Raw genomic sequence first — 22178 nt, 5'->3', positions numbered from 1 at the left:
GAGTGAATCACAGTGAACCTTTAAATATAGTCTATTGTTTGTGTGTAATGTAAGATCCTTAAAACAATATACTGCCATCAACAATTTCATCATCTCATCTATGTGCTATTATCGTTATATATTTTATATATGCTATAAGTTCACAAAACTTGTCTACTCTTTTTGCTTTAGACAGTCAAGTATCTTTTAGATTAATTAAAAGTAAGAAAAAATGTCTTTTATATTTCTCTTCATTTTAACCATTCCCAGAGATCTTTATTTCTTTGTGTAGATCCACATTTCTGTCTGTTATCATATTCCTTCTACCTGAAGAACTTCTTTAAATATTTCTTGTAGTACAGGTCTACTGGGAATGAATTTTCTGTTTTTGTTTGTTTGAAAAGGTTTTTATTTTCACTTTTATTTTTTGAAAGATGTATTTGCTGGGTATAGAATACTGGATTGGTAGTTTTTTCTTTTTTTTTTTTTTCTTTTTCTTTTTTAAAGCACTTTAAAGATGTCACTACATTTCTTCCAGCTTGTATAGTTTCTGATGAGAAATTCTCTGTGATTCTTTAATTCAGTTCCAGATCACTGCAATAAAGCAAGTCACATGAATATTTTGGTTTCTCAGTGCATATAAAAGTCATGTTTACCTTTACTGCAGTCTATTAAGTGTGCAATATCATTATGTCTAAAAAACAATGTGCATACCTTAATTTAAAAGTACTTTATTACTAAAAAATGCTGACCATCATCTGACAATGCAAAGTTACCACAAACCTTCAATTTGTTTAAAAAAAAAAAAAGGCAATCTGTGATGAGCAATAAAATGAGGTATGTCTGTATGTAACGTGTCAGGTTTTTTTTCTGGCTGCTTTCAAGAATTTCTCTCTAACTTTGGTTTCCATTGGTTTGAATATGGTATGTCCAGGTGTGTCCATTTTATTTTGTTTTTTGATATTTATCCTTTTTGGATAAATTATCTGAGTTTCTTGGATCTGTGGTTTGATATCATTCAGTATTTTTGGAAAATCTTTGGTCATTATGTCTTCAATACTTCTTCTGTCCCATTTTCTCTTCTTTTGGGATTCCAATACATTTTTTTAAAGATTATTTATTTATTTTATTTATTTTTGGCTATGTCAGGTCTTAGTTGCAGCACGCGGGATCTTTCGTTGCAGCACGCGGGCACTTCGTTGCAGCACATGGGCTTCTCTCTAGCTGTGGCATGCAGGATTTTCTCTCTCTAGTTGTGGTACGTGTGCTGTGTCGTTTGCGGCACGCGGGCTCTCTAGTTGAGACTCATGAGCTCAGTAGTTGTGGTGCAAGGGCTTAATTGCCCCGCGGCATGTGGGATCTTAGCTCCCCAACCAGGGATCGAACCTGCGTTCCTGCTTGGGAGAAAGATTCTTTACTACTGGACCACCAGGAAAGTCCCTGGGATCCCAATACATTTTTGTTAGGCCATTTGATATTGTACTACAGCCCTTGGATTCTCTGTCCTTTTTTTTCCCCCTTTGCTTTCTCTTTGTGTCTCAGTTTGGGTAATTTCTTTTGACCTATCTTCAGATTTACTGAAAATTTCCTCAACTCTGTTGTAATACCTATTGAAGGTATTCTTTCGACTCTGTTACTGTGCTTTTCTTAGCATTTCCATTTTTTTCTTGAAGTTTCCATCTCGAAATTCTCTGTTCATTCATTTTGTAAATCTTTTCCTTTAAAGCTTTAATATATGAATCATAGTTTTAAATTCCCTGTCCAATAATTTAATCAATCATGGTTTCTTTTGACTGTTCTGTCAGTTGATAGTGGGTTGTCTTTGTCTTACCTTTTCAGATATTTCATAATGTTTGATTGAAAGTGAGTGCTGCCAGCATGATCCTTTTTGCCCCTTCTGAACAGGCAAAAGGACTAGCTCAGGAGGTGGTATTTTCTTAGGTGATGTGTAAGGATTTCCAAACAAGTCATTCTAGAAGTTCTGAGGCAGGTCAGATCTTTAATAACAATACCTTTCTTTTTCCTCTATTTCAGTTCTGCCTTCATAGTTCTCTGCCTTTACCCAAAAGCTGTAGAAAATGAACAAATCCCAGGTGAGTTGTTTGTTTATTCCCAATTTTATTTTTCTGTGCATTTGAGGAAGTTTATAAGGACCTAGAAAATGAAATAGAAAGGTATAAATGAGTAAAACTCAGGAAAACATAGTAAGAATAATCAATACCAGCAGCCAAAAAGTAAATCAAGTTAATTAAGTGTCTTGCATTGATTATGAATACCATTTCCTTGGTTCTCTAGTATTAGGTCTGAATAAATTTTATGGACCTTCATATAGATGGTGTTTTGAACAGCAACCTCAGAAAAAAAAATTAAACAGCTTATTATTTTGTCTCTGGTTATTTCATATAGCATTCTTCAGGGTACTATAGTGTGTATTTTATTTTTCTGGTCAGATTAGCATGATGCTAGAGAACTCACTAAATATCTGGATGTGTATTTAAATTCTCCCCCTAATTTCCATGAGTTCCATTGTCATTACTTTCTTGAATGGCATTGCAGAATGTATTTGTACATATTTACACAAGTATAAGTACAGGTTATTATAAGATAGCATATTAATCATACTGTTCTGTTTATATGTGTTTTGTTTTACTTTTAATGAACAGACTTAATTTTTTAGAGCAGTTTTGGGCTTATGGAAAATTTAAGTGAAAAGTACAGAGTTCCCATATACTCCTTTTCTCCCTCTTTACAGTTTCCCCTGTTACTAACATCTTGCATTAATGTGGTATACCTGTTACAGTTGATGAGCCAATATTGATACTTTAAGTAAAGTCCATAGTTTACATTAGGATTTGCTTTTGGTGTCATGCATTCTGTGCATTCTGACAAATACATAATGACGTGTACCCACGATTATCATATCTTACAGAATAGTTTCACTGCCCACAAAATCCCCTGTGCTCCATCTACTCCCCCACTTTCCTTGAGCACCTGGAAACCACTGTTTTTGTTTTTTTTTTTTACTGTCCCCCTAGTTTTGCCTTTTCTAGAACATCATACAGTTGGAATCAGTCAGTATGTAGCCTTTTCAGATTGGTTTCTTTCACTTAGTAATACGCATTTAAAGTTCCTCCATGTGTTTTCATGGCTTGATAGCTCATTTCTTTTTATCACTGAATAATATTCCATTGTCTGGATGTACTACCATTTATTTACCCATTCAGCAATTGAAGGACATCTTGGTTGTTGCCAAGTTTTGACAATTATGAATTAAGCTGCTATAAACATCTCTGTGCAGTGTTTTGTGTGGATATAAGTTAATCATTTGGGTAAATGCTAAGGAACACAATTGCCAGTGTGTACAGCAAGAATATGTGTAGTTTTGTGAGAAACTGCCAGACTGTCTTCCAGAGTAGCTGTAACATTTGCATTCCCACCAGCAGTGAGTGAGAGTTCCTGTTGCTCCACATCCTCGTCAGCATTTGGTGTTGTCAGTGTTGTGAGCTTTGGCCACTTTTTTTTTTTTAAGGGCTTCAAATGCTTGGCTTTTTATTTATTTATTTATTTTTGGCTGTGTTGGGTCTTCGTTTCTGTGCGAGGGCTTTCTCTAGTTGTGGCAAGCGGGGGCCACTCTTCATCGCGGTGCGCGGGCCTCTCACTATTGCGGCCTCTCTTGTTGCGGAGCACAGGCTCAGTAGTTGTGGGCCTAGTTGCCTAGTTGCTCTGCGGCATGGGGGATCTTCCCAGACCAGGGCTCAAACCCCTGTCCCCTGCATTAGCAGGCAGATTCTCAACCACTGTGCCACCAGGGAAGCCCCACTTTTTAAAAAAAAATGATATTATATTCATTTATTTATTATTTATTTATTAGGCTGCGCCGGGTCTTAGTTGCAGCATGCGTGCGGGATCTAGTTCCCCAACTGGGGATCAAACCTGGGCCCCCTGCATTGTGAGCATGGAGTCTTACCCACTGGACCACCAGGGAAGTCCCGAACTTTGGCCACTTTAATAGGCATTTAACAGTGTTTTATTGTTGTTGTAATTTATAATTCTCTGATGATATGACGTGATGTTGAGTATCTTTACATGTGTTTATTTGCCACCTGTATATCTTCTTTAGTGAGGTGTCTGTTAAGGTCTTTGGCCCTTTTTAAAAATTTGTTTTATTGAAGTATAGTTGATTTACAATACTGTATTAATTTCTGCTGTACAGCAAAGTTATTCAGTTATATATACATTGTTTTTTTAAATATTCTTTTCCATTAAGGTTTAACATAGGATATTGAATATAGTTTCCTGTGCTATACAGTAGGATCTTGTTGTTTATATAATAGCTTACATCTGCTAACCCCAACCTCCCACTCCATCTCTCCCCCAACCCGTGATTCTGTTTCTGTTTCACAGAAAGGTTCATTTGTGTCATATCTTAGATTCCACATATAAGTGATATCATATGATACTTGTCTTTCTCTGTCTGAGTTATTTCATTTAGTATGATAATCTCTAGGTCCATCCATGTTGCTGCAAATGGCATTTTTCATTCTTTTTTATGACTGAATAGTATTCCATTGTATATATGTACCATATCTTTATCCATTCCTCTGTCAGTGGACAGTTAGGTTGCTTCCATGTCTTGGCTATTGTGAATAGTGCTGCTATGAACATAGGGGTGCATGTATCTTTTTGAATTATAGTTTTGTCTGGTGATATATGCCCAGGAGTGGGATTTCTGGATCAAATGTTAATTCTATTTTTAGTTTTCTGAGGGACCTCCATACTGTTTTCCATACTGGCTGCACTTTGGCCCATTTTTAAATCAGGTTGTTTGTTTTCATATTGTTGAGTTTTGAGAGTTCTTTGTATATTTCGGATATCAATCCTTTATCAGGTATGTGTGTTGCAAAGATGTCTTTGTCTTTTCATTCTCTTGATTATGTGTGTTTTTATCACTCAATAACATATTTTTGAAGTCTTTCCATATCAGAGCATAGAGTTTCCTCATTTTTTTCTGATTTTTTTTATTGTGTAATATAATATGTGTACAGATGAGTGTATAAAGCATTATAATACTCTTTATACATGTTACAACATGTATAAAAATATGTGTATATTAAAGAATAAATGGGCACTCACATTAAGAAATAGAACATTATCTGTTCTTTTTTAAAAATATTTATTTATTGGGGCTTCCCTGGTGGCGCAGTGGTTGAGAGTCTGCCTGCCAATGCAGGGGACACGGGTTCGTGCCCCGGTCCGGGAGGATCCCACATGCTGCGGAGCGGCTGGGCCCGTGAGCCATGGCCGCTGGGCCTGTGCTCCGCAACGGGAGAGGCCACAACAGTGAGAGGCCCACGTACAGCAAAAAAAAAAAAAAAAAAAAATATTTATTTATTTGGTTGTGCTGGGTCTTACTTGCGAGCTGCATAGTTGTAGCAGGTGGGCTCCTTAGTTGTGGCTCGCCAACTCCTTAGTTGCGGCATGCAAACTCTTAGTTGTGGCATGCATGTGGGATTTAGTTCCCTGACCAGGGATCGAACCCGGGCCCCCTGCATATTGGGAGCATAGAATCTTAACCACTGCGCCACCAGGGAAGTCCCTATCTGTTCTTTATGATACATTCTCTGATTGAATCCTGCTAGTAGGTAGCCACTATCTTGACATTTTTGTTATTTATTCCCTTGCTTTCCTCAAAGATTTTACCATGTATGTATATATCCCTAATCAATACAAAATTCAGTCTTGAAAAACTGTAACTGCGATTTATATTGCATAATTTTTTGTCTGGTGGAGTTTTTTTTTCTTTTTCTAGATGTATACAGTCTAAAAGATGTCCTTTTATGTACCCATGTTGCCTTTAGCAAGACTTAAGATTTTTATCATTGTTTTTTCAAGATATATTAGCCAGTGTTAGCTATAGAGTGGTGAAACCACTCATGCATTGTTTGTGGTAGTAAAAAATGGTACAGACTTACTGGGGAGCAATGTGGCAAAACTTATCAAGCAAGCAGAAATCTAATTGTGTGTAGAAATTCTGCTACTATTGAATAAAGGCTCCTGGGAGATGAGCTGAATAGAGTCTCTGAGTCATAGTCTGGCTTCAGTTTTTCTGAGAGTTTACAAAAATCTCATTTGGAGAAGTCATTGGCAAGGTCATGAAAAACATAGGAAAACATAGGGCTCACATGGTTGGACCATCTGGCAGGGTCAGAGTGTGAATCAGGTATTGAATGTCTGACAAGAATATAATTAGAGTGAGTGGGCTGCTCAGTGTTCTCTGCTTCTTAGCTCACTAGTCAACTGCCAACTCTCAGGAATAGATCAAAGCAGAGTACTTCTGTGAGATGAAATGAGTGTCCTCATGTGATCCAAGTCAGCCTGGTGTGGAGGGGAGAGATAGATGTCATCAGGACTTGTTCAAGACAAGCCAAACCAAAGTTAAACCAACCCCAACAGATAAGAAGCTGGGCCAGGATCACCAGGGTATTCTGCCCTCAGGTTAACAAGGTGATACGATGTCACTAGGCATCTTATGGCCCTCAAAATACCTGCTTTTGAATCACACTATTCCAATCTGTATGACAAACAATTTAGTATTAATGGAGAATCACTACCATTCTGCAATGTCCTTCAGACTCCTCCTAGGGATTTCCTTCACCTTTCCTATTGATCTTTTGTTTGCCTTTTCCCCTGTCTTTGTCTTTTTTGAATTACTATTTTATTGGAGTAGATTCTTCAGTAGCTTCTTGAGAAAGGGTATGTGAGAAATATATTTTTTTAAACTTTGCTTTTCTGAAAATGTCTTCATTCTGATCTGATACTTGGTTTATAGATAATATGAATGTGGATTTGTCCATTCTTCACTTTAGTTCTGTCAGTTTTTGCTTGATGTAATTTGAAGCTGTATTGAGTTCATGTACATGTATTGAGTGCATGCACACTTACGATTTTTCTATCTTCCAGATGGATTTACTGTTCTATCATTTTGGGATGTCCCTCTTTACCTCTGGTCATACCCCTTGTCTGATTTAAATATAGCCATACCTACCTTTTTTTTTTAATTTTTATTTTATATTGGAGTATATTTGACTTACAATGTTGTGTTTCAGGTGTACAGCAAAGTGATTTAGTTAAACATACATATATCTATTCTTTTTCAGATTCTATTCCCATATAGGTTATTAGAGTACACTGTGCTATACAGTAGATCCTTGTTGATTATCTTTTCTAAAAAAAAATTTATTTATTTATTTTGGTTGCGCCTGGTCTTAGTTGCGGCATGCAGGATCTTCGTTGCAGCACACAGGATCTTTAGTTGCGGCATGCAGACTTCTTAGTTGCAGCATGCATGTGGGATCTAGTTCCCCGACCAGGGATCGAACCCAGGCCACCTGCATTGGGAGCGCGGAGGCTTACCCACTGGACCACCAGGGAAGTCCCTGATTACCCACTTGATTTTATTTTGTTTACTTTTTAAAAATACATCTTTATTGGAGTATAATTGCTTCACAATACTGTGTTTCTGTTGTACAACAAAGTTTATCAGCCATATGCATACATATATCCCCATATCCCCTCCCTCTTGAGCCTCCCTCCCACCCTCCCTATCCCACCCCTCTAGGTTGTCACATAGCAGCGAGCTGATCTCCCTGTGCTATGCGGCTGCTTCCCAGTAGCTATCTGTTTCACATCTGGTAGTGTATATATGTTGATGCTGCTCTCATTTCGCCCTAGCTTCCCTCTCCCCTCCCCATGTCCTCAACTCCATTCTCTGCGTCTATGTTTATTCCTGCCCTGCCACTAGGTTCATCAATACCATTTTTTTTTTTTTAGATTCTGTATATATGCGTTAGCATATGGTATTTGTTTTTCTCTTTCTGACTTACTTCACTCTGTATGACAGACTCTAGGTCTATCCACCTCACTACAAGTAACTCAATTTCGTTTCTTTTTATGGCTGAGTAATATTCCATTGTATATATGTGCCACATCTTCTTTATCCATTCATCTGTTGATGGACATTTAGGTTGCTTCCATGTCCTGGCTAATGTAAATAGTGCTGCAGTAAACATTGTGGTACATGTCTCGTTTTGAATTATGGTTTTCTCAGGGTATATACCCAGTAGTGTGATAGCTGGGTCATATGGTAGTTCAATTTTTAGTTTTGTTTTTTTTTTTTTGTGGTACGCGGGCCTCTCACTGTTGTGGCCTCTCCCGTTGCGGAGCACAGGCTCCGGACGTGCAGGCTCAGCGGCCATGGCTCATGGGCGCAGCCGCTCCGCGGCATGTGGGATCTTCCCGGACCGGGGCACGAACCCGTGTCCCCTGCATCGGCAGGCGGACTCTCAACCACTGCGCCACCAGGGAAGCCCCAATTTTTAGTTTTTTAAGGAACCTCCATACTGTTCTCCCTAGTAGTTGTATCAATTTACATCCTCACCAACAGTGCAGCAGGGTTCCCTTTTCACCACACCCTTTCCAGCATTTACTGTGTCTAGATTTTTTGATAATGGCCTTTCTGACCAGTGTGAGGTGATACCTCAGTGTAGTTTTAATTGCATTTCTCTAATAATTAGTGATGTTGACCATCTTTTCATGTGCCTCTTGGCCATCTCTTTGTCTTCTTTGGTGAAATGTCTATTTAGGTCTTCCATCCCTTTTTTAATTGGGTTGTTTGTTTTTTTTGATATTGAGCTCCATAAGCAGTTTATATATTTTAGAGATTGATCCTCTGTCTGTTGTTTCACTTGCAGATATTTCCTCCCATTCTGAGGGTTGTCTTTCATCTTGTTTATGGTTTCCTTTGCTGTGCAAAAGGTTTTAAGTTTAATTAGGCCTCATTTGTTTATTTTTGTTTTTATTTTTATTACTCCAGGAGGTGGGTCAAAAAAGATCTTGCTGTCCTTTATGTCAAAAAGTGTTTAGCTGGGCTTTCCTGGTGGCGCAGTGGTTGAGAGTCCGCCTGCCGATGCAGGGGACGTGGGTTCGTGCCCCGGTCCGGGAAGATCCCACATGCCGCGGAGCGGCTGGGCCCATGAGCCATGGCCGCTGAGCCTGCGCGTCCGGAGCCTGTGCTCCGCAACGGGAGAGGCCACAATGGTGAGAGGCCCACGTACCGCAAAACAAACAAACAAAAAAAAATGTTTTTCCCATGTTTTTCTCTAAGAGTTTTACAGTGTCTGGTCTTACATTTAGGTCTTTAATCCATTTTGAGTTTATTTTTGTGTATGGTGTTAGGTAGTGTTCTAGTTTCATTCTTGTACATGTAGGTGTCCAGTTTTCCCAGCACCACTTATTGAAGAGGCTGTCTTTTCTCCATTGTATATTTTTGCCTCCTTTGTCATAAATTAGGTGACTATATGTGAGTGGGTTTATTGCTGGGCATTCTATCCTGTACCATTGGTCTATATTTCTCTTTTTGTGCCAGTACCATACTCTCTTGATTACTATAGCTTTGTAGTATAGTTTGAAGTCGGGGAGCCTGATTCCTCCAGCTCCATTTTTCTTTCTCAAGATTGCTTTAGCTATTCGGGGTCTTTTGTGTTTCCATACGAATTGTAAGATTTTTTGTTCTAATTCTGTGAAGAATGCCATTGGTAGTTTGATGGGGATTGCATTGAATCTGTAGATTGCTTTTGGTAGTGTAGTCATTTTCACAATATTGATTCTTCTAATCCAAGAACATGGTATATTTCTCCATCTGTTTATGTCGTCTTTGGTTTCTTTCATCAGTGTATTACAGTTTTCAAAGTACAAGTCTTTCCCCTCCTTAGGTAGGTTTATTCCTAGGTATTTTATTCTTTTTGTTGCAATGGTAAATGGGAGTGTTTCCTTAATTTCTCTTTCTGATTTTTCAGTGTTAGGGTATAAGAATGCCAGAGATTGCTGTGCATTAATTTTGTATCCTTACCAAATTCATTGATTAGTTCTAGTAATTTTCTGGTAGCATCTTTAGGATTTTCTGTGTATGTATCATGTCATCTGCAAACAGTGACAGTTTTACTCCTTTTTTTCCAATTTGTATTCCTTTTATTTCTTCTTCTTCTCTGGCCATGGCCATGACTTCCAAAACTATGTTGAATAAGAGTGGTGAGAGTGGACATCCTTGTCTTGTTCCTGATCTTAGTGGAAATGCTTTCAGTTTTTCACATTGAGTATGATGTTTGCTGTGGGTTTGTCATATATGGCCCTTATTATGTTGAGGTAGGTTTGCTCTATGCCTATTTTCTGGAGAGTTTTTATTATAAAAGGGTGTTGAATTTTGTGACAAGCTTTTTCTGCATCTATTGAGATGATCCTATGGTTTTTATTCCTTAATTTGTTAATATGGTGTATCATACTGATTGATTTCTGTATGTTGTAGAATCCTTGCATCCCTGGGATAAATCCCATTTGATCATGCTGTATGATCCTTTTAATATCTTGTTGGATTCTGTTTGCTAGTATTTTCTTCAGGATTTTTGCATCTATGTTCATCAGTAATATTAGTCTATAATTTTCTTTTTTTTGTGATACCTTTTTCTGGTTTTGGTATCAGCGTAAAGGTGGCTTTGTAGAATGAATTTGGGAGTGTTCTTCCCTTGCAATTTTTTGTAAGAGTATGAGAAAGATTGGTGTTAGCTCTTCTCTAAATGTTTGATAGAAATCGTCTGTGAAGCCATCTGGTCCTGGACTTTTGTTTGTTGGAAGATTTTTAATTAGTTTCAATTTCATGACTTGTGGTAGGTTTGTTTATATTTTCTAATTCTTCCTGGTTCAGTCTTGAAAAATTGTACCTTTACAAGAATTTGTCCATTTCTTCGTGGTTGTCCATTTTATTGGCATATAGCTGTTTGTAGTAGTCTCTTACAATCCTTTGTATTTCTGTGGTATCAGTTGTGATTTCTCCTTTTTCATTTTTCATTTTATTGAATTGCATCCTCTCCCTTTCTTTCTTGGTGGGTCTGGGTAAGGGTTTATCAATTTTGTTTATCTTCTCAAAGAACCAGCTTTTAGTTTTATTGATCTTTGCTATTGTTTTCTGTGTTTCTGTTTCATTAATTTCTGCTCTGATCTTCATGATTTTTTTCCTTCTACTGACTTGGGGTTTTCTTTGTTCTTCTTTCTCTAGTTGTTTTAAGTGTAGAGTCAGATTATTTATTTGAGATTTTTCTTGTTTGTTGAGGTGAGATTGAATTGCTATAAACTTCCTTCTAACAGCTGCTTTTGCTGCATCCCATAGGTTTTTGGTCGTTGTGTTTTCATTGTTATTTGTTTCTGTGTATTTTTTAATTTTTTCTTTGAGTTCTTCAGTGATCTCTTGGTTATATAGTAGCACACTGTTTAGCCTCCATGTATTTGTGGTTTTTACAGTTTTTTTCTGGTAATTGATTTCCAATCTCATAGCATTGTGGTCAGAAAAGATGCTTGATACAATTTCAATTTTCTTAAATTTTCCAAGGCTTGATTTGTGACCCAAGATGTGATCTATCCTGGAGAATGTTCCGTGTGCACTTGAGAAAAAGTGTATTCTGCCACTTTGGGGTGGAATGTTAAATCTTTCTCATCTATTGTGTCATTTAAAGCTTGTGTTTCCTTATTTATTTTCTGTTTGGATGATCTGTCTATTGTTATAAGTGGGGTGTTAAAATCCACTACTATTATTGTGTTACTGTCGATTTTCACTTTCATGGTTGTTAACATTTGCCTTATGTATTGAGGTGCTCCTATGTTGGGTGCATAAATATTTATAATTGTTATATCTTCTTCTTGGATTGATCCCTTGATCATTATGTGGTGTCTTTTGTCTCTTTTATCTGATACGACTATTGCTACTCCAGCTTTCTTTTGATTTCCATTTGCATGGGATATCTTTTTCCATCCCTTCACTTTCAGTCTGTATGTGTCCCTAGGTCTGAAGTGGGTCTCTTGTAGACAGCATATATATGGGTCTTGTTTTTGTATGTATTCAGCCAGTGTGTCTTCTGGTTGGGGCATTTAGTCCATTTACATTTAAGGTTATTATCAGTATGTATGTTCCTGTTACCATTTTCTTAATTGTTTTGGGTTTGTTTTTGTGGGTCTTTTTCTTCTCTTGTGTTTCCCGCCTAGAGAACTTTCTTTAGCATTTGCTGTAAAGCTGGTTTGGTGGTGCTGAATTCCTTTAACTTTTGCTTGTCTGAAAAGCTTTTGATCTCCATCTAATCTGATCTTGCTGCGTAGAGTAATCTTGGTTGTAGGTTTTTTCTTTCATCACTTTAAGTATATTCTACCACTTCCTTCTGGCCTGCAGAGTTTCTGCTGAAAAATCAGCTGATAACCTTATGGGGATTCCTTTGTATGTTACTTTTTGTTTTTCTCTTGCTGCTTTTAATATTTTTTTAAATTACATTTTGTTAGTTTGATTAACGTGTCTTGGTATCTTTCTCCTAGGGTTTATCCTATATGGGACTCTCTGTGCTTCCTGGACTTCGGTGACTATTTCCTTTCCCATATTAGGGAAGTTTTCCACTATAAATCTCTTCAAATATTTTCTCAGACCCTTTCTTTTTCTCTTCTTCTTCTGGGACCCCTGTAAGGCGAATGTTGGTGCGTTTAGTGTTGTCCCTGAGGTGTCTGAGATTGTCTTCAGTTATTTTCATTCTTTTCTCTTTATTCTGCTCCTTGGCAGTTATTCCCACCATTTTGTCTTCCAGCTCACTTACTTTTTCTTCTGCCTCTTTTATTCTGTTATTGATTCCTTTTTTTTAACTGTGATTAGCATTTAATAATTCAGAGGAAGCCTGAGGCCTTCCTGAAGAATCACCTGGAGATTGAACTTCGAACAGCCATAATGAAGAGAAAGCTACATCACAATCAGTGGTGATAATTAAATATGTAAAGTTTTCATAGAATTGAGAATAAATGAGAAATACAAGGTAAACGAACAGTAGAGTGTATAATGACTATGTGATCTTGTTATAGATTCCTTCTAGTGTAGTTTTCATTTCAGTTATTGTGTTGTTCATCTCTGTTTGTTCTTTAGTTCTTCTAGATCTTTGTTAAACATTTCCTGTATTTTCTCAGTCCGTGCCTCCATTTTATTTCTGAGATTCTAAATCATCTTTACTTTCATTACTCTGATTTCTTTTTCAGGTAGATTGCGTATTTCCTCTTCATTTATTTGATCTTGTAGGTTTTTACCTTGCGTCATCTGTGACATAATTTTTTGCTCTCTTTTTGTTTTTTTTTTTTGATTGGTGGGATTGTGTTCCTGTCTTACAGCTTGTTTGGCCTGAAGCTTCCAACACTGTAGTTTGTAGGCTGTTGGGTGGAGCTGGGTCTTGGTACTGATATGATGACCTCTGGGTGACTTTGATGAATATTCCCTGGGGTCTGACATTCTCTGTCAGTACAGTGATTCAGACTCAGAGCTCCCACCGCAGGAGCTTCGGCCCAGCCCCCAGCTAATGAACCAAGATCCCGCAAGCCGTGCATGGTGGAAAAAAAAGAAAAAACCAATAACAAAGAGTTTAAAAAATAAATTTAGACTAGGAAACTAATAGATATGTTAGAAAGAATATAAAAATAAAAATATAGATGAAACAACAACCAGAAGGTAAAACAGAACCACAATAGTGAAAAAGAGAAGAAAAAAAAAAGTGGAAAAGGCCTTGGCTGTGGAGGGCGGGGCCTAAGCAGGGGCGGGGTTTGTATGGTAGGCGGGGCCTATGGTTAGGACCTACAGGGCTGGAAAAGGCCCTGGGCAGTGTAGGGGGGTGGAGCTGAAGCTCAGCGGAACAGAAGGGGCCAAGGCATGCCTCTTGTCTCAGAGTGGGGGACCCCACCTGGGAGCCCAGCAGGCTTCCTGGGCCTGAGTGGGCGGGTCCACACTTTCCACTCTTCTCCTGCTCCTCTGGTCCTGGAGGGCCTCTCCCACCTGCATTCTCCCCCCGACCTCCTGTTCTCCCCCAGCTTACTTTCTATGCCCCCAGGACCCACGTGGCCTGGAGGGGGCTTTGGAGGGTGGGGGACCCGGCATGGGAGCTCAGCAGGCTTCCCGGGCCAGAGCGGGTGGGGCCAATGCCTTCCGCTCCTCTCCCGCTCCTCTGGTCCTGGAGGGCCCCTCCTTCCTGCTTCTCCTGTTCTCCCCCGGCCTGCCTCCTTGCCCCTAGGACCAATGCGGCCCAGAGGGGGCCTCTGAGGGCATAGGACCTGGCCCGAGATCCAGGCAGACTTCCCCAGCCGATTGGGCAGGGGAAATGGTGGGCGCACTCCCCCCTGCTCTGAGCCCCCAAGGGTCCTTCCAGGCACGGGAACCCCTCTCCCACTCTCAGCCACCCCTCAGGGTGCTGGTCCTGTCTGGCCTCCACTTCTCCTCCCCCCTCAGTCCCCCCACGTCCTACCAGTTTGCTTGGGCGTTCCTGCTGTCTCCTTGGGCGTCAAGGTCCCCCACCAGTGTCTGGCAGGTGCCCTAGTTGTGGGGAGATGTGAACTCTGCGTCTTCCCACACTGCCATCTTGACTCCGCCCCCCTGTTATAGAGTAGTGTGTGTATGTTAATCCCAACCTCCTAATTTATCCCTCTCCCCACCTTTCCACTTTGGTAACCATAAATTTGTTTGCTAAGTCTGTGAGTCTTTCTGTTTTGTAAATAAGTTCATTTGTGTCATTTTTTTAGATTTTACATGTGTGATATCATATATTTTTCTTTCTCTGACTTACTTAACTTAGTATGATAATCTCTGGATCCATCTATGTTGCTTCAAATGGCATTATTTCATTATTTTTTATGGCTGAGTAATATTCCTGTGTGTGTGTGTGTGTGTGTGTGTGTACCACGTCTTCTTTATCAGTTCCTTTGTTGATGGATACTTAGGTTGCTTTCATGTCTTGGCTATTGTAAATGGTGCTGCAGTGAACATTGGGGTGCATGTATCTTTTTGAAGTATGCTTTTCTTTGGATATATGCCAAGGAGTGGGATTGCTGGGTCATGTGGTAGCTCTATTTTTAGTTTTTTAAGGAACCTCTGTGCTGTTCTCCACAGTGGCAGTACCAATTTAAAATTCCCACCAGCAGTGTAGGAGGGTTCTCTTTTCTCCACATACTCTCTAGCATTTGTTGTTTGTAGACTTTTTGATGATGGCCATTCTCACTCTTCTGAGGTGATACTTTGTTGTAGATTTGATTTGCATTTATTTAATAATTAGCAATGTTGAGCATTTTTTCATGTGCTTTTTGGCATTTTATATGTCTTCTTTGGAAAAATCTCTATTTAGCTCTTCTGCCCATTCTTTGATTGGGTTGTTGTTTTGCTCTTGAGCTGCATGAGCTGTTTGTATATTTTGGAGATTAATCCCTTGTTGGTTGCTTTGTTTGCAAATATTTTCTCCCATTCTGTGGGTTGCCTTTTTGTTTATGGTTTCCTTTGATGTGCAAAAGCTTTTAACTTTAATTAGGTCCCATTTGTTTATTGTTGTTTTATTTTCATTCCTCTAGGCGGTGGATCAAAAAAGATACTGCTGCCATTTATATCAGAGTGTTCTGCCTGTTTTCCTCCAAGAGTTTTATGGTATCTGACCTCACATTTAGCTCTTCAATCCGTTTTGAGTTTGTTTTTGTGTATGGTGTTAGAGAATGTTCTAATGTCATTCTTTTACGTGTAGCTGTCCAGTTTTCCCAGCACCATTTATTGAAGAGACTGTCTTTTCTCCTTTGTATGTTTTTGCCTCCTTTGTCATAGATTAATTGACCATAGGTGCATGGGTTTATCTCTGGGTTTTGTATCCTGTTGCACTGATCTATATTTCTGTTTTTGTACCAGTACCATACTGGTTTGATTACTGTAGCTTTGTGGTATAGTCTGAAGTCAGGCAGCCTGATTCCTCCAGCTCTGCTTTCCTTTCTCCGGATTGTTTTGGCTATTTTGGGTCTTTTTTTTTTTTTTTTTTTGTGGTACATGGGCCTCTCACTGTTGTGGCCTCTCCCATTGTGGAGCACAGGCTCCGGAGGCGCAGGCTTAGTGGCCATGGCTCACGGGCCCAGCCGCTCCACGGCTTGTGGGATCTTCCCAGACCGGGGCACAAACCTGTGTCCCCTGCATCGGCAGTCGGACTCTCAACCACTGCGCCACCAGGGAAGCCCTATTGTGGGTCTTTTTGTGTTTCCATACAAATTTAAAAAAATTTTTTCCTACTTCTGTGAAAAAATGCCATTGGTCATTTGATAAGGATTGTGTTGAATCTGTAGATTGCTTTAGATAGTATGGTCATTTTGACAGTATTGATTCTTCCACTCCAAGACCATGGTATATCTCTCCATATGTGTTGTCTTTGATTCCTTTCATCAGTATCTTACAGTTTTCTCAATACAGGTCTTTTGCCTCCTTAGGTAGGTTTATTCCTAGGTATTTTATTCTTTTTGATGAGATGGTAAATGGAATTGTTTCCTTAATTTCTCTTTGTGATCTTTCGTTTTTAGTGTATAGGAATGCAATAGATTTCTGTGTATCAATTTTGTATCCTGCAACTTTACCAGATTCATTGATGAGCTCTGGTAGTTTTCCGGTAGCATTTTTAGGATTTTCTAAGTATAGTATAATGTCATCTGCAAACAGTGACAGTTTTACTTCTTGTTTTCCAATGTGGATTCCTTTTATTTCTTTTTATTCTCGTATTTCTGGGACTAGGACTTCCAAAACTATGTTGAATAATAGTGGCGAGAGTGGACATCCTTGTCTTGTTCCTGATCTTAGAAGAAATGCTTTCAATTTTTCACCATTGAGAATGATGTTAGCTGTGGGTGTGTCGTATATGGCCTTTATTATGTTGAGATAGGTTCCCTCTATGCCCATTTTCTGGAGAGATTTTTATCATAAATGGGTGTTGAATTTTGTCAAAAGCTTTTTCTGCATCTATTTTTTTTTCAGTTTGTTTTTTGTTTGGTTTTTTTTAATGTGGACCATTTTTAAAGTCTTCATTGAATTTGTTACAATATTGCTTCTGTTTTTTATGTTTTTTGTTTGTTTTGTGGCCACAAAGCATGTAGGATCTTAGCTCCCCAACCAGGGATTGAACCTGCACCCCCTGCATCGGAAGGCAAAGTCTTAACCTCTAGACCACCAGGGAAGTCCCTTTTTCTGCATCTATTGAGATAATGTGGTTTTTATTCTTCAAGTTGTTAATGTGGCATATTCTTCAGGTTGTTAATTCAGTGGTTTGCAGATATTGAAAAATCCTTGCATCCCTGGGATAAATCCCACTTGATCATGATCCTTTTAATGTATTGTTGGATTTGGTTTGCTACTGTTTTGTTGAATTTTTGCATCTATGTTCATGAGTGATACTGGCCTGTAGTTTTCTTCTTTTTGTGGTATCTTTGTCTGATTTTGGTATCAGGGTGATGGTGGCCTTGTAGAATGAGCTTGGGAGTGTTCCTTCCTCTGCAATTTTTTGGAAGAGTTTCAGAAGGATAGATGTTAACTCTTAATGTTTGATAGAATTTGCCTGTGCAACCATCTGGTTCTGAACTTTTGTTTATTGGAATTTTTTAAATCACAGTTTCAATTTCAGTACTTGTGATTGGTCTGTTCATGTTTTGTATTTCTTCCTGGTTCAGTTTTGAAGGTTGTACCTTTCTAAGAGTTTGTCCATTTCTTCTAGGTTGTCCATTTTATTGGCATATAGTTGCTTGCAATAGTCTCTTATGAGCCTTTGTATTTTTGTGGTGTCTGTTGTAACTTTTTCATTTCTAATTTTATTGATTTGAGCACTCTCCCTTTTTTTTCTTGATGAATCTGGCTAAAGGTTTATCAATTTTGTTTACCTTTTCAGAGAAACAGCTTTTAGTTTCATTGATCTTTAATTTTCTTTGTCTCTATTGCATTTATTTTGCTCTGATCTTTATGATTTCTTTCCTTCTGCTAATTCTGTGTTTTGTTTGTTGTTTTTTTCTCTAGTTTCTTTAGGTGTAAGGTTAGGTTGTTTTTGTGAGATTTCTCTTGTTTCTTGAGGTGAGAATGCTTTGCTATAAACTTCCTTCTTAGAACTGCTTTTGTTTTGTCCCATAGGTTTTGGATTGTCATGCTTTTGTCTTAATTTGTCTCTGGGTTTTTCTTGATTTCCTCTTTGATTTCTTCAGTGATCCATTTGTTGTTTAGTAGCATATTGTTTAGCCTCCACGTGTTTGTGTTTTTTACAGTTTTTTTCTGTAGTTGATTTCTAATCTTATAGTGTTGTGTTCAGAAAAGATGTTTGATATGATTTCAATTTTCTTAAATTTACTGAGGCTCGCTTTGCCTCCAGCATGTGATCTATCCTGGAGAATGTTCCACGTGCACTTGAGAAGAAAGTGTATTCTGCTACTTTTGGATGGAATGCTCTATAAATATCAATAAGTCCATGTGGTCTAATGTGTCATTTAAGGTCTGTGTTTCCTTATGGATTTTGTCTGAATGATCTGTCCATTGATGTAAGTGGGGTGTTCAAGTCCTTCACTATTACTGTGTTACTGTCGATTTCTCCTTTTATGGCTGTTAGTAATTTGCTGTATATATTGCGGTGCTTCTAGGTTGGATGCATATGTGTTTGCAATTGTTATATCTTCTTTTTGGATTGATCTCTTGATCATTATATACGTCCTTCTTTGTCTCTTGTAACATTCTTTATTTTAAAGTCTAGTTTGTCTGATATAAGTATTGCTACTCCAGCTTTCTTTTGATTTCCATTTGCATGGAATACTTTTTTGCATCCCCTCACTTATAGTCTGTATGTGTCCCTACATCTGAAGTGGGTCTCTTGTAGACAGCATATATACATGTCTTGTTTTTGTAGCTATTCAGCCAGTCTGTGTCTTTTGGTTGGAGCGTTTAATTCATTTAAATTTAAGATAATTACTGATATGTATGTCCTTATTGCCTTTTTTTGTTTTGGGGTTGTTTTCTTAGGTCTTTTTTCTTCTCTTCCTCTTTTGTGCTCTTCTCCTGTGATTTGGTGACTATTTTTAGTGTTGTGTTTGGATTCTTTTTTGTGTGTATATCTATTGTAGATTTTTGGTTTGTGGGTACAAAAGATTTTGATGTATCAGTCTATATGTATACAAAGTTGTTTTTAAGTTGCTGGTCTTTTAATTTCAAGTATATTCCCAATACGCTACATTTGTACTTCTCTTCTAACTGTTGCTGGTTTTGATAGCATATTTTTGTGTGGATGATTTCCTACCTTTATGTTTGCCTTTACTGGTGAGCTTTGCCATTTGTAATTTTCTGGTTTCTAGGTGTGGGTTTTTCTTTCCCGCCTAGAGAAGTTCCTTTAGCATTTGTTGTGAAGACCTTTTGGTGGTGCTGAATTCTCTTAGCTTTTGCCTGCTGTAAAGCTTTCAATTTCTCCATTGAATCTGAATGAGACCCTTACTGGGTATAGTATTTCTGGTTCTAGGTTTTTCCCTTTCATCACTTTAAATGTATCATGCCACTCCCTTCTGGGCTGCAGAGTTTCAGCTGGAAAATCAGCTGATAACTTTATGGGGATTCCCTGTATGTAATTTGTTACTTTTCCCTTGTTGCTTTTAATATTTTCTCTTTGCCTTCAATTTTTGCCAGTTCGATTAGTATGTGTCTTGGCATGTTCCTCCTTGGGTTTATCCTTCCTGGGACTCTCTGTGCTTCCTAGACTTGGGTGAATGCTTCCTCTCCCATGTAAGGGAAGTTTTCAGCTATTATTTCAAATACTTTCTAGGCCCTTTCTCTCCTCTCCTTCTGGAACCCCTGTAATGTGAATGTTGGTGCATTTAATGTTGTCCCTAGATGTGTCTTAAACTGTTGTCAGGTTTTTTTCATTTTTTTCTTTATTGTGTTCCATGACAGTGATTTCCACCATTCTGTCTTCCAGGTTACTTATCTGTTCTTCTGCCTCATTTATTCTGCTATTGATTCCTTCTAGTGTGTTTTTCATTTCTCTTATTGTATTGTTCATCTCTGTTTTTTAAATTTTCTAGCTTTTTGTTAAGCATTTCTTGTATCTTTTCAGTCTGTGTCTCAATTCTCTTTCCCCTATCTTGGATCATCTTTACTGTCATAACCCTGAATTCTTTTTCAGGTAGATTGCCTGTCTCCACTTCACTTAGTTGTTCTTTTTTATCTTGTTCCTTCTTCTGGAACATATTTCTCTGCCATCTTGTTTTCTTTAACTTTCTATTTTTGCATTGCACAGCCTGCAGGATTGTAGCTCCTCTTGTTTCTGATGTCTGCCCCCTGGTGGATGAGGCTGGTCTAAGAGGTTTGTGCAGGCTTCCTGTTGGGAAGGTCTGGTGCCTTCCCACTGGTGGGTGGGGCTGGGTCTTATCTATCTGGTGGGCAGGGCCATGTCAAGGGGCATGTCTATAGGTGGCTGTGGGTTTAGAAGACTTTAAGTAGCCTGACTGCTGATGGATGGGGCTGTGTTCCCACCCTGTTGGTTGGTTGTCCTGTGGTGTCCCAGCACTGGAGCCTTTGGGCTATCTGGTGGGGCCAGGTCTTGGTGTCAAAATGTTGGCGTCCAAGACAGCTCACGCCAGTGAATACTCCTCAGTTTCTCCACCACCAGTGTCCTTGTCCTTGCAGTGAGCCACAGCTGCCCCCCACCTCCCCAGGAGACTCTCCAAGACCAGCAAGTAGGTCTCTGGGGCTCTTATGAAGTCACTGCTTTTTCCCCAGGTACTGGTGTGCACATGAAACCTTGTGTGTGCCCTCCAAGAGTGATATTTCTGTTTCCCCCAGTCCTGTGGATTTCCAGCAATCAAGCCCCACTGGCCTTCAAAGCCAGATGTTCTCAGGGCTCCTCCTCCCAATCCAGACCCCCAGACCGGGGACCCTGTCATGGGACTCAGAACTCTCACTCCTGTGGGAGAATCTTTGTGAATATATTTTCCAATTTGTGGGTCGCCCACCTGGCAGCTATGGGATTTGATTGTATCAGGAATGCACCCCCCCCCACTGTCTCGTTGCAGCTTCTTCTTTGTCTTTGGAAGTAGAATATCTTTTTTGGTAGGTTCCAGTCCTTTTTTGTCAGTGGTTGTTCAGCAGTTGGTTGTGATTTTGGTGTTTCCGTGAAAGGAGGTGAGGTCAGGTCCTTCTACTCCACCATCTTGTCCAGGCATCCCTGCCTCTAGAGTCACAGGCTGTATATCTACCTTTTTATGATTAGCATTTTCATGGTATATCTTTTCCATTTTTTTTGCTTCAACCTATTTGTGTTCTTATATTTATAGTGTTTCTTACCTCTAAGTAACATATAGTTGGGTCATAGTTTTTATCCAGCCTGACCGTCTTTAAATTGACTTATTATTTTGTCTGTAATTAAGTTCATTATACAGTTGGATTTAAGTCTGTCATCTTGCTGTTTTTCATCTGTGCTATATGTGTCTTTTTTCCTTTGTGTGTTTCTTTTTTTAAGAAAATGGTTTCTCTAGGGATTACAGTTTCTATACTGTAGTAATCACCTCAAATTAGGATTATACCACCTCACTACAATCCAAGAGCAGAAATCAGTATACTGCAGTGAATTCTTAAAGCTTTTGTTTATCTGTGTATGCCTTTATTTTGAAAAGTATTTTCCCTGGGCATAGAATTCTAGGGTTAATTTTTGTTTCAGTACTTTAAACATGAATTCCATTTCTGTCTCACATGTGTGGTTTCCATTAAGAAATAATTCTTCATTTTTATTGTTCTTCCCTAAAGGAAGTGCGTCTTTTTTTTCTTCTTTCTTTTGGCCACACTGTGCAGCATGCAGGATGTTAGTTCCCTGGCCAGAGATCGAACCTGCACCCCCCTGCAGTGGAAGCACAGAGTCTTAACCACTGGACTGCCAGGGAAGTCCCCCTCTGGCTTCTTTTAAGATATTCTTTCTCTGACACTCAGCAGTTTGAATGTGATGTATTTAGGTATAATTTTCTTTGTATTTATTCTGCTTGGGCTTTACTGAGTTTCTTAGGTTTGTGGTCATTGCCTTTTATCAAATTTGGAATATTCTCAGCTATTATTTCTTCAAATATTGTTTCTGTCCCATTCTTTTTTCCTCTTCTTCTGGGACTACACATTATCCTTTTTTGTTTTTCCTTTTAGCATTTTAAGGAATGGTGCATTAGACTTTTATGGCCATGCTTCACATCTTGTTAATGCTTTGTCTTTCCCCCCATTTTTTTCTCTTCTGCTTCAGTTTGAATATCTTCTATTTACCTGTCTTCAAATTCATAATTCTTATCTTCTGCTG

The 22178-nt window shown here is 38.7% G+C and overlaps 1 protein-coding gene across 11 annotated transcripts in view; it reads left to right on the top strand.

Annotated features, from left to right (window-relative positions):
• ZFP1 (ZFP1 zinc finger protein) overlaps positions 1-22178 on the top strand; it is a 66446-nt gene that overhangs the window by 31897 nt on the left and 12371 nt on the right. For 6 of the 11 annotated variants that reach the window (XR_007474414.1, XM_049703714.1, XM_033434355.2 and 3 more), the window contains one exon: positions 2014-2072. The exons of the other annotated variants lie outside the window; for them this stretch is intronic. Coding sequence is in view for 5 of the 6 variants with exons in the window: in XM_049703714.1 (XP_049559671.1) it covers positions 2058-2072 (15 nt within the window). In the remaining variant the exon portion in view is untranslated. The remainder of the gene's footprint in view (positions 1-2013; positions 2073-22178) is intronic. 11 annotated transcript variants of the gene reach the window in all.

Source organism: Orcinus orca, chromosome 20 (assembly GCF_937001465.1).
Source record: "Orcinus orca chromosome 20, mOrcOrc1.1, whole genome shotgun sequence".
NCBI lineage: Eukaryota > Metazoa > Chordata > Mammalia > Artiodactyla > Delphinidae > Orcinus > Orcinus orca.
Note: the sequence above shows the minus strand (reverse complement) of the source record. Positions and strands in the feature narration are given on the sequence as shown.